A 13633-nucleotide genomic window follows, 5' to 3' on the forward strand; every position below is an offset into this window, starting at 1 on the left:
CAGCTAGTTACTGACTGACTGCTAACCGTCTAGCGTGTGTTCTTAGTACTGGCAGCTAGTTACTGACTGACTGCTAACCGTCTAGCATGTGTTCTTAGTACTGGCAGCTAGTTACTGACTGACTGCTAACCGTCTAGCATGTGTTCTTAGTACTGGCAGCTAGTTACTGACTGACTGCTAACCGTCTAGCGTGTGTTTCTGTGCGGTTCTTAGTACTGGCAGCTAGTTACTGACTGACTGCTAACCGTCTAGCGTGTGTTTCTGTGCGGTTCTTAGTACTGGCAGCTAGTTACTGACTGACTGCTAACCGTCTAGCATGTGTTTCTGTGCTGTTCTTAGTACTGGCAGCTAGTTACTGACTGACTGCTAACCGTCTAGCGTGTGTTCTTAGTACTGGCAGCTAGTTACTGACTGACTGCTAACCGTCTAGCATGTGTTCTTAGTACTGGCAGCTAGTTACTGACTGACTGCTAACCGTCTAGCATGTGTTCTTAGTACTGGCAGCTAGTTACTGACTGACTGCTAACCTGTCTAGCATGTGTTCTTAGTACTGGCAGCTAGTTACTGACTGACTGCTAACCTGTCTAGCATGTGTTCTTAGTACTGGCAGCTAGTTACTGACTGACTGCTAACCGTCTAGCATGTGTTTCTGTGCTGTTCTTAGTACTGGCAGCTAGTTACTGACTGACTGCTAACCGTCTAGCATGTGTTCTTAGTACTGGCAGCTAGTTACTGACTGACTGCTAACCTGTCTAGCATGTGTTCTTAGTACTGGCAGCTAGTTACTGACTGACTGCTAACCGTCTAGCATGTGTTCTTAGTACTGGCAGCTAGTTACTGACTGACTGCTAACCTGTCTAGCATGTGTTCTTAGTACTGGCAGCTAGTTACTGACTGACTGCTAACCGTCTAGCGTGTGTTTCTGTGCTGTTCTTAGTACTGGCAGCTAGTTACTGACTGACTGCTAACCGTCTAGCATGTGTTTCTGTGCTGTTCTTAGTACTGGCAGCTAGTTACTGACTGACTGCTAACCGTCTAGCGTGTGTTTCTGTGCTGTTCTTAGTACTGGCAGCTAGTTACTGACTGACTGCTAACCGTCTAGCATGTGTTCTTAGTACTGGCAGCTAGTTACTGACTGACTGCTAACCGTCTAGCATGTGTTTCTGTGCTGTTCTTAGTACTGGCAGCTAGTTACTGACTGACTGCTAACCGTCTAGCATGTGTTCTTAGTACTGGCAGCTAGTTACTGACTGACTGCTAACCGTCTAGCGTGTGTTTCTGTGCTGTTCTTAGTACTGGCAGCTAGTTACTGACTGACTGCTAACCGTCTAGCGTGTGTTTCTGTGCGGTTCTTAGTACTGGCAGCTAGTTACTGACTGACTGCTAACCGTCTAGCATGTGTTCTTAGTACTGGCAGCTAGTTACTGACTGACTGCTAACCGTCTAGCATGTGTTCTTAGTACTGGCAGCTAGTTACTGACTGACTGCTAACCGTCTAGCGTGTGTTTCTGTGCGGTTCTTAGTACTGGCAGCTAGTTACTGACTGACTGCTAACCGTCTAGCGTGTGTTTCTGTGCGGTTCTTAGTACTGGCAGCTAGTTACTGACTGACTGCTAACCGTCTAGCATGTGTTTCTGTGCTGTTCTTAGTACTGGCAGCTAGTTACTGACTGACTGCTAACCGTCTAGCGTGTGTTCTTAGTACTGGCAGCTAGTTACTGACTGACTGCTAACCGTCTAGCATGTGTTCTTAGTACTGGCAGCTAGTTACTGACTGACTGCTAACCGTCTAGCGTGTGTTTCTGTGCTGTTCTTAGTACTGGCAGCTAGTTACTGACTGACTGCTAACCGTCTAGCATGTGTTTCTGTGCTGTTCTTAGTACTGGCAGCTAGTTACTGACTGACTGCTAACCGTCTAGCGTGTGTTTCTGTGCTGTTCTTAGTACTGGCAGCTAGTTACTGACTGACTGCTAACCGTCTAGCATGTGTTTCTGTGCTGTTCTTAGTACTGGCAGCTAGTTACTGACTGACTGCTAACCGTCTAGCGTGTGTTTCTGTGCTGTTCTTAGTACTGGCAGCTAGTTACTGACTGACTGCTAACCGTCTAGCATGTGTTCTTAGTACTGGCAGCTAGTTACTGACTGACTGCTAACCGTCTAGCATGTGTTTCTGTGCTGTTCTTAGTACTGGCAGCTAGTTACTGACTGACTGCTAACCGTCTAGCATGTGTTCTTAGTACTGGCAGCTAGTTACTGACTGACTGCTAACCGTCTAGCGTGTGTTTCTGTGCTGTTCTTAGTACTGGCAGCTAGTTACTGACTGACTGCTAACCGTCTAGCGTGTGTTTCTGTGCGGTTCTTAGTACTGGCAGCTAGTTACTGACTGACTGCTAACCGTCTAGCATGTGTTTCTGTGCTGTTCTTAGTACTGGCAGCTAGCTACTGACTGACTGCTAACCGTCTAGCGTGTGTTCTTAGTACTGGCAGCTAGTTACTGACTGACTGCTAACCGTCTAGCATGTGTTCTTAGTACTGGCAGCTAGTTACTGACTGACTGCTAACCGTCTAGCGTGTGTTTCTGTGCTGTTCTTAGTACTGGCAGCTAGTTACTGACTGACTGCTAACCGTCTAGCATGTGTTCTTAGTACTGGCAGCTAGTTACTGACTGACTGCTAACCGTCTAGCATGTGTTCTTAGTACTGGCAGCTAGTTACTAACCGTCTAGCGTGTGTTTCTGTGCTGTTCTTAGTACTGGCAGCTAGTTACTGACTGACTGCTAACCGTCTAGTGTGTGTTTCTGTACTGTTCTTAGTACTGGCAGCTAGTTACTGACTGACTGCTAACCGTCTAGCATGTGTTTCTGTGCTGTTCTTAGTACTGGCAGCTAGTTACTGACTGACTGCTAACCGTCTAGCATGTGTTCTTAGTACTGGCAGCTAGTTACTGACTGACTGCTAACCGTCTAGCATGTGTTCTTAGTACTGGCAGCTAGTTACTGACTGACTGCTAACCGTCTAGCGTGTGTTTCTGTGCGGTTCTTAGTACTGGCAGCTAGTTACTGACTGACTGCTAACCGTCTAGCGTGTGTTTCTGTGCGGTTCTTAGTACTGGCAGCTAGTTACTGACTGACTGCTAACCGTCTAGCATGTGTTTCTGTGCTGTTCTTAGTACTGGCAGCTAGTTACTGACTGACTGCTAACCGTCTAGCGTGTGTTCTTAGTACTGGCAGCTAGTTACTGACTGACTGCTAACCGTCTAGCATGTGTTTCTGTGCTGTTCTTAGTACTGGCAGCTAGTTACTGACTGACTGCTAACCGTCTAGCGTGTGTTCTTAGTACTGGCAGCTAGTTACTGACTGACTGCTAACCGTCTAGCATGTGTTCTTAGTACTGGCAGCTAGTTACTGACTGACTGCTAACCGTCTAGCGTGTGTTTCTGTGCTGTTCTTAGTACTGGCAGCTAGTTACTGACTGACTGCTAACCGTCTAGCATGTGTTCTTAGTACTGGCAGCTAGTTACTGACTGACTGCTAACCGTCTAGCATGTGTTCTTAGTACTGGCAGCTAGTTACTGACTGACTGCTAACCGTCTAGCGTGTGTTTCTGTGCTGTTCTTAGTACTGGCAGCTAGTTACTGACTGACTGCTAAACCGTCTAGCATGTGTTCTTAGTACTGGCAGCTAGTTACTGACTGACTGCTAACCGTCTAGCGTGTGTTTCTGTGCTGTTCTTAGTACTGGCAGCTAGTTACTGACTGACTGCTAACCGTCTAGCATGTGTTCTTAGTACTGGCAGCTAGTTACTGACTGACTGCTAACCGTCTAGCGTGTGTTTCTGTGCTGTTCTTAGTACTGGCAGCTAGTTACTGACTGACTGCTAACTGTCTAGCATGTGTTCTTAGTACTGGCAGCTAGTTACTGACTGACTGCTAACCGTCTAGCATGTGTTCTTAGTACTGGCAGCTAGTTACTGACTGACTGCTAACCGTCTAGCATGTGTTCTTAGTACTGGCAGCTAGTTACTGACTGACTGCTAAACCGTCTAGCATGTGTTCTTAGTACTGGCAGCTAGTTACTGACTGACTGCTAAAGCGTCTAGCGTGTGTTCTGTGTATTGTTCCGTCTGTCCCATCTGGTTAGTTAGACCAGTGGTTCTCAACTGGTTGTCCCATCTGGTTAGTTAGACCAGTGGTTCTCAACTGGTTGTCCCATCTGGTTAGTTAGACCAGTGGTTCTCAACTGGTTGTCCCATCTGGTTAGTTAGACCAGTGGTTGTCAACTGGTTGTCCCATCTGGTTAGTTAGACCAGTGGTTCTCAACTGGTTGTCCCATCTGGTTAGTTAGACCAGTGGTTCTCAACTGGTTGTCCCATCTGGTTAGTTAGACCAGTGGTTTCCCAACTGGTTTTACCTCTGGACACACAGTTAGCCTGGTTGCCTCAGTCGCGACCTGATATTCTCATTGCAGAAGGAAAAGATGACCAAAATGTGCAGGTCTTAATGCTTTATTGATAATAAATGTAGCAATTGTATGACAAATGATCATTATCAATATTGTTAGTTTTTACTCTGTTTATTTAGAATCCTAACGGACGACTAGGAAACGCTCAAACCAAGTTTATTCACCCACTGGGTCAAACAGCTGCAAAGACAAAAACCTGTTTACACAAGCACATATAATGTAGTTATAACTTCCTCCTATGCTGAGTCTCCTCCTTACACATCTGGACAGCCAGTTTCCTCAGGTTAGTTAGTTAGTGTGTTCTGTCTGTCTCCTCAGGTTAGTTAGTTAGTGTGTTCTGTCTGTCTCCTCAGGTTAGTTAGTTAGTGTGTTCTGTCTGTCTCCCCAGGTTAGTTAGTTAGTTAGTGTGTTCTGTCTGTCTCCTCAGGTTAGTTAGTTAGTGTGTTCTGTCTGTCTCCTCAGGTTAGTTAGTTAGTGTGTTCTGTCTGTCTCCTCAGGTTAGTTAGTTAGTTAGTGTGTTCTGTCTGTCTCCTCAGGTTAGTTAGTTAGTGTGTTCTGTCTGTCTCCCCAGGTTAGTTAGTTAGTTAGTGTGTTCTGTCTGTCTCCTCAGGTTAGTTAGTTAGTGTGTTCTGTCTGTCTCCTCAGGTTAGTTAGTTAGTGTGTTCTGTCTGTCTCCTCAGGTTAGTTAGTTAGTGTGTTCTGTCTGTCTCCCCAGGTTAGTTAGTTAGTTAGTGTGTTCTGTCTGTCTCCTCAGGTTAGTTAGTTAGTGTGTTCTGTCTGTCTCCTCAGGTTAGTTAGTTAGTGTGTTCTGTCTGTCTCCTCAGGTTAGTTAGTTAGTTAGTGTGTTCTGTCTGTCTCCTCAGGTTAGTTAGTTAGTGTGTTCTGTCTGTCTCCTCAGGTTAGTTAGTTAGTGTGTTCTGTCTCCTCAGGTTAGTTAGTTAGTGTGTTCTGTCTGTTTCCCCAGGTTAGTTAGTTAGTGTGTTCTGTCTGTTTCCCCAGGTTAGTTAGTTAGTGTGTTCTGTCTGTCTCCTCAGGTTAGTTAGTTAGTGTGTTCTGTCTGTCTCCTCAGGTTAGTTAGTTAGTGTGTTCTGTCTGTCTCCTCAGGTTAGTTAGTTAGTGTGTTCTGTCTGTCTCCTCGGGTTAGTTAGTTAGTGTGTTCTGTCTGTCTTCCCAGGTTAGTTAGTTAGTGTGTTCTGTCTGTCTCCTCAGGTTAGTTAGTTAGTGTGTTCTGTCTGTCTCCTCAGGTTAGTTAGTTAGTGTGTTCTGTCTGTCTCCTCGGGTTAGTTAGTTAGTGTGTTCTGTCTGTCTCCTCAGGTTAGTTAGTTAGTGTGTTCTGTCTGTTTCCTCAGGTTAGTTAGTTAGTGTGTTCTGTCTGTCTCCTCGGGTTAGTTAGTTAGTGTGTTCTGTCTGTCTCCTCAGGTTAGTTAGTTAGTGTGTTCTGTCTGTTTCCTCAGGTTAGTTAGTTAGTGTGTTCTGTCTGTCTCCCCAGGTTAGTTAGTTAGTGTGTTCTGTCTGTCTCCTCAGGTTAGTTAGTTAGTGTGTTCTGTCTGTCTCCTCAGGTTAGTTAGTGTGTTCTGTCTGTCTCCTCAGGTTAGTTAGTTAGTGTGTTCTGTCTGTCTCCTCAGGTTAGTTAGTTAGTGTGTTCTGTCTGTCTCCTCAGGTTAGTTAGTTAGTGTGTTCTGTCTGTCTCCTCAGGTTAGTTAGTTAGTGTGTTATGTCTGTCTCCTCAGGTTAGTTAGTTAGTGTGTTCTGTCTGTCTCCCCAGGTTAGTTAGTTAGTGTGTTCTGTCTGTCTCCTCAGGTTAGTTAGTTAGTGTGTTCTGTCTGTCTCCTCAGGTTAGTTAGTTAGTGTGTTCTGTCTGTCTCCTCAGGTTAGTTAGTTAGTGTGTTCTGTCTGTCTCCTCAGGTTAGTTAGTTAGTGTGTTCTGTCTGTCTCCTCAGGTTAGTTAGTTAGTGTGTTCTGTCTGTCTCCTCAGGTTACTTAGTTAGTGTGTTCTGTCTGTCTCCTCAGGTTAGTTAGTTAGTGTGTTCTGTCTGTCTCCTCAGGTTAGTTAGTTAGTGTGTTCTGTCTGTCTCCTCGGGTTAGTTAGTTAGTTAGTTAGTGTGTTCTGTCTGTCTCCTCAGGTTAGTTAGTTAGTGTGTTCTGTCTGTCTCCTCAGGTTAGTTAGTTAGTGTGTTCTGTCTGTCTCCCCAGGTTAGTTAGTTAGTGTGTTCTGTCTGTCTCCTCAGGTTAGTTAGTGTGTTCTGTCTGTCTCCTCAGGTTAGTTAGTTAGTGTGTTCTGTCTGTCTCCTCAGGTTAGTTAGTTAGTGTGTTCTGTCTGTCTCCCCAGGTTAGTTAGTTAGTGTGTTCTGTCTGTCTCCTCAGGTTAGTTAGTTAGTGTGTTCTGTCTGTCTCCTCAGGTTAGTTAGTTAGTTAGTGTGTTCTGTCTGTCTCCTCAGGTTAGTTAGTTAGTGTGTTCTGTCTGTCTCCTCAGGTTAGTTAGTTAGTGTGTTCTGTCTGTCTCCTCAGGTTAGTTAGTTAGTGTGTTCTGTCTGTTTCCTCAGGTTAGTTAGTTAGTGTGTTCTGTCTGTCTCCTCAGGTTAGTTAGTTAGTGTGTTCTGTCTGTCTCCTCAGGTTAGTTAGTTAGTGTGTTCTGTCTGTTTCCTCAGGTTAGTTAGTTAGTGTGTTCTGTCTGTCTCCTCAGGTTAGTTAGTTAGTGTGTTCTGTCTGTCTCCTCAGGTTAGTTAGTTAGTGTGTTCTGTCTGTCTCCTCAGGTTAGTTAGTTAGTGTGTTCTGTCTGTCTCCCCAGGTTAGTTAGTTAGTGTGTTCTGTCTGTCTCCCCAGGTTAGTTAGTTAGTGTGTTCTGTCTGTCTCCTCAGGTTAGTTAGTTAGTGTGTTCTGTCTGTCTCCTCAGGTTAGTTAGTTAGTGTGTTCTGTCTGTCTCCTCAGGTTAGTTAGTTAGTGTGTTCTGTCTGTCTCCTCAGGTTAGTTAGTTAGTGTGTTCTGTCTGTCTCCTCAGGTTAGTTAGTTAGTGTGTTCTGTCTGTCTCCTCAGGTTAGTTAGTTAGTGTGTTCTGTCTGTCTCCTCAGGTTAGTTAGTTAGTGTGTTCTGTCTGTCTCCTCAGGTTAGTTAGTGTGTTCTGTCTGTCTCCTCAGGTTAGTTAGTTAGTGTGTTCTGTCTGTTTCCCCAGGTTAGTTAGTTAGTGTGTTCTGTCTGTCTCCTCAGGTTAGTTAGTTAGTGTGTTCTGTCTGTCTCCTCAGGTTAGTTAGTTAGTGTGTTCTGTCTGTCTCCTCAGGTTAGTTAGTGTGTTCTGTCTGTCTCCTCAGGTTAGTTAGTTAGTGTGTTCTGTCTGTCTCCTCAGGTTAGTTAGTTAGTGTGTTCTGTCTGTTTCCCCAGGTTAGTTAGTTAGTGTGTTCTGTCTGTCTCCTCAGGTTAGTTAGTTAGTGTGTTCTGTCTGTTTCCCCAGGTTAGTTAGTTAGTGTGTTCTGTCTGTTTCCCCAGGTTAGTTAGTTAGTGTGTTCTGTCTGTCTCCTCAGGTTAGTTAGTTAGTGTGTTCTGTCTGTCTCCTCGGGTTAGTTAGTTAGTGTGTTCTGTCTGTCTCCCCAGGTTAGTTAGTTAGTGTGTTCTGTCTGTCTCCTCAGGTTAGTTAGTTAGTGTGTTCTGTCTGTCTCCCCAGGTTAGTTAGTGTGTTCTGTCTGTCTCCTCAGGTTAGTTAGTTAGTGTGTTCTGTCTGTCTCCTCAGGTTAGTTAGTTAGTGTGTTCTGTCTGTCTCCTCAGGTTAGTTAGTTAGTGTGTTCTGTCTGTCTCCTCAGGTTAGTTAGTTAGTGTGTTCTGTCTGTCTCCTCAGGTTAGTTAGTGTGTTCTGTCTGTCTCCTCAGGTTAGTTAGTTAGTGTGTTCTGTCTGTCTCCTCAGGTTAGTTAGTTAGTGTGTTCTGTCTGTTTCCCCAGGTTAGTTAGTTAGTGTGTTCTGTCTGTCTCCTCAGGTTAGTTAGTTAGTGTGTTCTGTCTGTTTCCCCAGGTTAGTTAGTTAGTGTGTTCTGTCTGTTTCCCCAGGTTAGTTAGTTAGTGTGTTCTGTCTGTCTCCTCAGGTTAGTTAGTTAGTGTGTTCTGTCTGTCTCCTCAGGTTAGTTAGTTAGTGTGTTCTGTCTGTCTCCTCAGGTTAGTTAGTTAGTGTGTTCTGTCTGTCTCCTCAGGTTAGTTAGTTAGTGTGTTCTGTCTGTCTCCTCAGGTTAGTTAGTTAGTGTGTTCTGTCTGTCTCCTCAGGTTAGTTAGTGTGTTCTGTCTGTCTCCTCAGGTTAGTTAGTTAGTGTGTTCTGTCTGTTTCCCCAGGTTAGTTAGTTAGTGTGTTCTGTCTGTCTCCTCAGGTTAGTTAGTTAGTGTGTTCTGTCTGTCTCCTCAGGTTAGTTAGTTAGTGTGTTCTGTCTGTCTCCTCAGGTTAGTTAGTGTGTTCTGTCTGTCTCCTCAGGTTAGTTAGTTAGTGTGTTCTGTCTGTCTCCTCAGGTTAGTTAGTTAGTGTGTTCTGTCTGTTTCCCCAGGTTAGTTAGTTAGTGTGTTCTGTCTGTCTCCTCAGGTTAGTTAGTTAGTGTGTTCTGTCTGTTTCCCCAGGTTAGTTAGTTAGTGTGTTCTGTCTGTTTCCCCAGGTTAGTTAGTTAGTGTGTTCTGTCTGTCTCCTCAGGTTAGTTAGTTAGTGTGTTCTGTCTGTCTCCTCGGGTTAGTTAGTTAGTGTGTTCTGTCTGTCTCCCCAGGTTAGTTAGTTAGTGTGTTCTGTCTGTCTCCTCAGGTTAGTTAGTTAGTGTGTTCTGTCTGTCTCCCCAGGTTAGTTAGTGTGTTCTGTCTGTCTCCTCAGGTTAGTTAGTTAGTGTGTTCTGTCTGTCTCCTCAGGTTAGTTAGTTAGTGTGTTCTGTCTGTCTCCTCAGGTTAGTTAGTTAGTGTGTTCTGTCTGTCTCCTCAGGTTAGTTAGTTAGTGTGTTCTGTCTGTCTCCTCAGGTTAGTTAGTGTGTTCTGTCTGTCTCCTCAGGTTAGTTAGTTAGTGTGTTCTGTCTGTCTCCTCAGGTTAGTTAGTTAGTGTGTTCTGTCTGTTTCCCCAGGTTAGTTAGTTAGTGTGTTCTGTCTGTCTCCTCAGGTTAGTTAGTTAGTGTGTTCTGTCTGTTTCCCCAGGTTAGTTAGTTAGTGTGTTCTGTCTGTTTCCCCAGGTTAGTTAGTTAGTGTGTTCTGTCTGTCTCCTCAGGTTAGTTAGTTAGTGTGTTCTGTCTGTCTCCTCAGGTTAGTTAGTTAGTGTGTTCTGTCTGTCTCCTCAGGTTAGTTAGTTAGTGTGTTCTGTCTGTCTCCTCAGGTTAGTTAGTTAGTGTGTTCTGTCTGTCTCCTCAGGTTAGTTAGTTAGTGTGTTCTGTCTGTTTCCCCAGGTTAGTTAGTTAGTGTGTTCTGTCTGTCTCCTCAGGTTAGTTAGTTAGTGTGTTCTGTCTGTCTCCTCAGGTTAGTTAGTTAGTGTGTTCTGTCTGTCTCCTCAGGTTAGTTAGTTAGTGTGTTCTGTCTGTCTCCTCAGGTTAGTTAGTTAGTGTGTTCTGTCTGTCTCCTCAGGTTAGTTAGTTAGTGTGTTCTGTCTGTCTCCTCAGGTTAGTTAGTTAGTGTGTTCTGTCTGTCTCCTCAGGTTAGTTAGTTAGTGTGTTCTGTCTGTCTCCTCAGGTTAGTTAGTGTGTTCTGTCTGTCTCCTCAGGTTAGTTAGTTAGTGTGTTCTGTCTGTCTCCTCAGGTTAGTTAGTTAGTGTGTTCTGTCTGTCTCCTCAGGTTAGTTAGTTAGTTAGTTAGTTAGTTAGTTAGTTAGTTAGTGTGTTCTGTCTGTCTCCTCAGGAAACTACTGGAGAAGGAGTTGGAGTCAGTCGGCATCAGACTCAACCGCTCTAAACCCAACATCTACTTCAAGGTCAGTTTCTCCATCACATTAATGAACTAACATCTACTTCAAGGTCAGTTTCTCCATCACATTAATGAACTAACATCTACTTCAAGGTCAGTTTCTCCATCACATTAATGAACTAACATCTACTTCAAGGTCAGTTTCTCCATCACATTAATGAACTAACATCTACTCCAAGGTCAGTTTCTCCATCACATTAATGAACTAACATCTACTTCAAGGTCAGTTTCTCCATCACATTAATGAACTAACATCTACTTCAAGGTCAGTTTCTCCATCACATTAATGAACTAACATCTACTTCAAGGTCAGTTTCTCCATCACATTAATGAACTAACATCTACTTCAAGGTCAGTTTCTCCATCACATTAATGAACTAACATCTACTTCAAGGTCAGTTTCTCCATCACATTAATGAACTAACATCTACTTCAAGGTCAGTTTCTCCATCACATTAATGAACTAACATCTACTTCAAGGTCAGTTTCTCCATCACATTAATGAACTAACATCTACTTCAAGGTCAGTTTCTCCATCACATTAATGAACTAACATCTACTTCAAGGTCAGTTTCTCCATCACATTAATGAACTAACATCTACTTCAAGGTCAATTTCTCCATCAGTCAGTGAACTTCGGTACAACATACTATAGGGAGTCGCACTCTCGCCACTTTGGTTGAAGGATCTACAATCACGCCTGACGAGGCCAATGAAATCTGCGCCTCGCTGGAAGTCCCGCCTTCCACAGGTGATAAGCGTGCGGCTCGGAATTCATTCCTTCGATTATTACGCTGTTCACCTTGGCGGGAACAGGAACGATTCACGCTACTAAAACAAATATTTGGAACACGAGACTGTCTTGCGTTGCGCTAACTAAACTGTCCCTGAGCGGTAGAGCGTGCTCAACCCCTGGACGTTGTGTGCTGGAGTTTCCTAATCACGAACAATGAGTTATTCTTCAAATTGCCTGACCTGGCTATAGCAAATAAGTAAGATGGCTGACGCGACCGAAACGACTACGGCTAATAGGCCGGTTTCGGGTTCGCGACCTTGCACCAATTTAATTAAAATATAAGTTTGTTGTCTTGCATGTCTCGGCTCGCTGCGTGCTCAGGCTGCCCTCGCTCCAATCGGTTTGTGTGTGAGACCAGGGGACGGCTGGCACCGTTCCCCATACTAGTCCACCCACAGGTTCTCTTGACAATCATGTAGCATTCTTTAGGGGGGTTGACGTTTCCCGTAGTGACTTCCTCTCCCGGCTGCCCGTACCTCGGCTGACTCTGAGTTGCTGGGACCCAGAGATGGTTTGGGTCATGGTCTGGATGGAATGTTTCCCGGTTCCGGTTCCGGGAGGCTGCTGGAAGAGAAAGGGGGGCCAGGTTCTGTGGGTGTCCCCCCGCTGCCTGGGTCTGCCTTGGTGAAGCCCCGCCTACCTCTCGTTCCACCTGGGGTCCCCCGCTGCCTGGGTCTGCCTTGGTGAAGCCCCGCCTACCTCTCGTTCCACCTGGGGTCCCCCGCTGCCTGGGTCTGCCTTGGTGAAGCCCCGCCTACCTCTCGTTCCACCTGGGTGATCCGGTCCTGCGTAGACTTCTGAGACCAGACTAGCTAACAAGCCCTGCATAGCGTGCTAGCCAGGTTAGCTAACTCATCGAGGCGAGCTAGCTACTCCTGCCTCCCCACGGGGGGAGTTGCTTGGGTAGCTCTCTTGTTTAGTATTGTAGCGTTAAGTCGCTTGATTATTCTAAACGGACCGTGCTGTGGTCAAAGAGGCTCGCTAGCTTAGCTTAAACTAAACAGCCTCTTGGCTAGCATACGTACAGTAACTTCCAGTGAATTAAGCTTACTAGCATTCCCCCGGCGCTATGGCAACCATTCCTATTTTCAATTTCTGGAGTTGGAGGGAGTAGAGAGAGCGAGGCATGTGTGCTCCTCCGATGAGGAAGTAGCCTCCGAGCGGCTGCGCCACTCCACAAAAACATTACTGTGACGCCAGTGCCCCATGTTTTGTTACGGCAAACGGTGGACTACGTCAGCCAAACGGTGGACTACGTCAGCCAAACGGTGGACTACGTCAGCCAAACGGTGGACTACGTCAGCCAAACGGTGGACTACGTCAGCCAAACGGTGGACTACGTCAGCCAAACGGTGGACTACGTCAGCCAAACGGTGGACTACGTCAGCCAAACGGTGGACTACGTCAGCCAAACGGTGGACTACGCCAGCCAAACGGTGGACTACGTCAGCCAAACGGTGGACTACGTCAGCCAAACGGTGGACTACGTCAGCCAAACGGTGTACTACGTCAGCCAAACGGTGGACTACGCCAGCCAAACGGTGGACTACGTCAGCCAAACGGTGGACTACGTCAGCCAAACGGTGGACTACGTCAGCCAAACGGTGGACTACGTCAGCCAAACGGTGGACTACGTCAGCCAAACGGTGTACTACGTCAACCAAACGGTGTACTACGTCAGCCAAACGGTGTACTACGTCAGCCAAACGGTGTACTACGTCAGCCAAACGGTGTACTACGTCAGCCAAACGGTGTACTACGTCAGCCAAACGGTGTACTACGTCAGCCAAACGGTGGACTACGTCAGCCAAACGGTGGACTACGTCAGCCAAACGGTGGACTACGTCAGCCAAACGGTGGACTACGTCAGCCAAACGGTGGACTACGTCAGCCAAACGGTGGACTACGTCAGCCATTGCCAGAGCCCTCTGTGCCCATAACGGTGGCCGGGCTTCATGCAGGCTACACAGTCTCACAGAAGCACAACATTGTATTGAAAGCTTGTCCATGTTTAATGCCCCTGTGGTACCCCACGTTCCATGGTGTTCAAGGGGTATATCAATCTCCCCCAGGGTGGGAGTAATGTCCTCTGTCCACAAGGGGGCACCCCTCCTCCGTAGGTGGCTCATTACTGGAATTGATTGCTGGTTCCTTCCTATGAGGGGTCTAGTGATACAGGTTATGGGGCCTGTAGGTGATTGGTGGTTGGTAGCGGAGTCCAGGGAACAAGCAGGGTTGGACCATGCCATTATCCCACACACAGTCTCTGGTTCATATGACCCCCCCCCCCCCAAATGAGCAGTCTTTCTCCAGCTCAGCGCTTTTCATTCCTGGGAATTGGATTCCGTTACGAATCGCCCCTGTCTGTTACCACAGATTATGGTCTGTACCATTCCCGGCTAGGTTACAAGGCGCTTCGTCTCCAGTACCTGTGACTGGTCGGTATGGTAACCTCCATGATAACGTGTTTTTCCCTGGGTCTATTTTTA

General features: G+C 46.0%; 1 protein-coding gene and 1 long non-coding RNA gene across 2 annotated transcripts in view; both read left to right on the forward strand.

The window, feature by feature from the left end:
- The window catches only part of LOC311115608 (developmentally-regulated GTP-binding protein 2), a 46773-nt gene that overhangs the window by 26550 nt on the left and 6590 nt on the right, over nt 1–13633 (forward strand). Inside the window, exon 7 of the mRNA XM_084190768.1 lies at nt 10283–10355. Within this exon, the coding sequence (XP_084046894.1) occupies nt 10283–10355 (73 nt within the window). The remainder of the gene's footprint in view (nt 1–10282; nt 10356–13633) is intronic.
- Nucleotides 6478–8578, forward strand: LOC311115600. Its single transcript, XR_014611297.1, has 3 exons — nt 6478–7280; nt 7592–8143; nt 8350–8578. It is a non-coding gene; the product is annotated as an uncharacterized lncRNA (long non-coding RNA).

This window comes from Coregonus lavaretus, assembly GCF_964263955.1.
Source record: "Coregonus lavaretus genome assembly, contig: HAP1_SCAFFOLD_145, whole genome shotgun sequence".
NCBI classification, from domain to species: Eukaryota; Metazoa; Chordata; class Actinopteri; order Salmoniformes; family Salmonidae; genus Coregonus; species Coregonus lavaretus.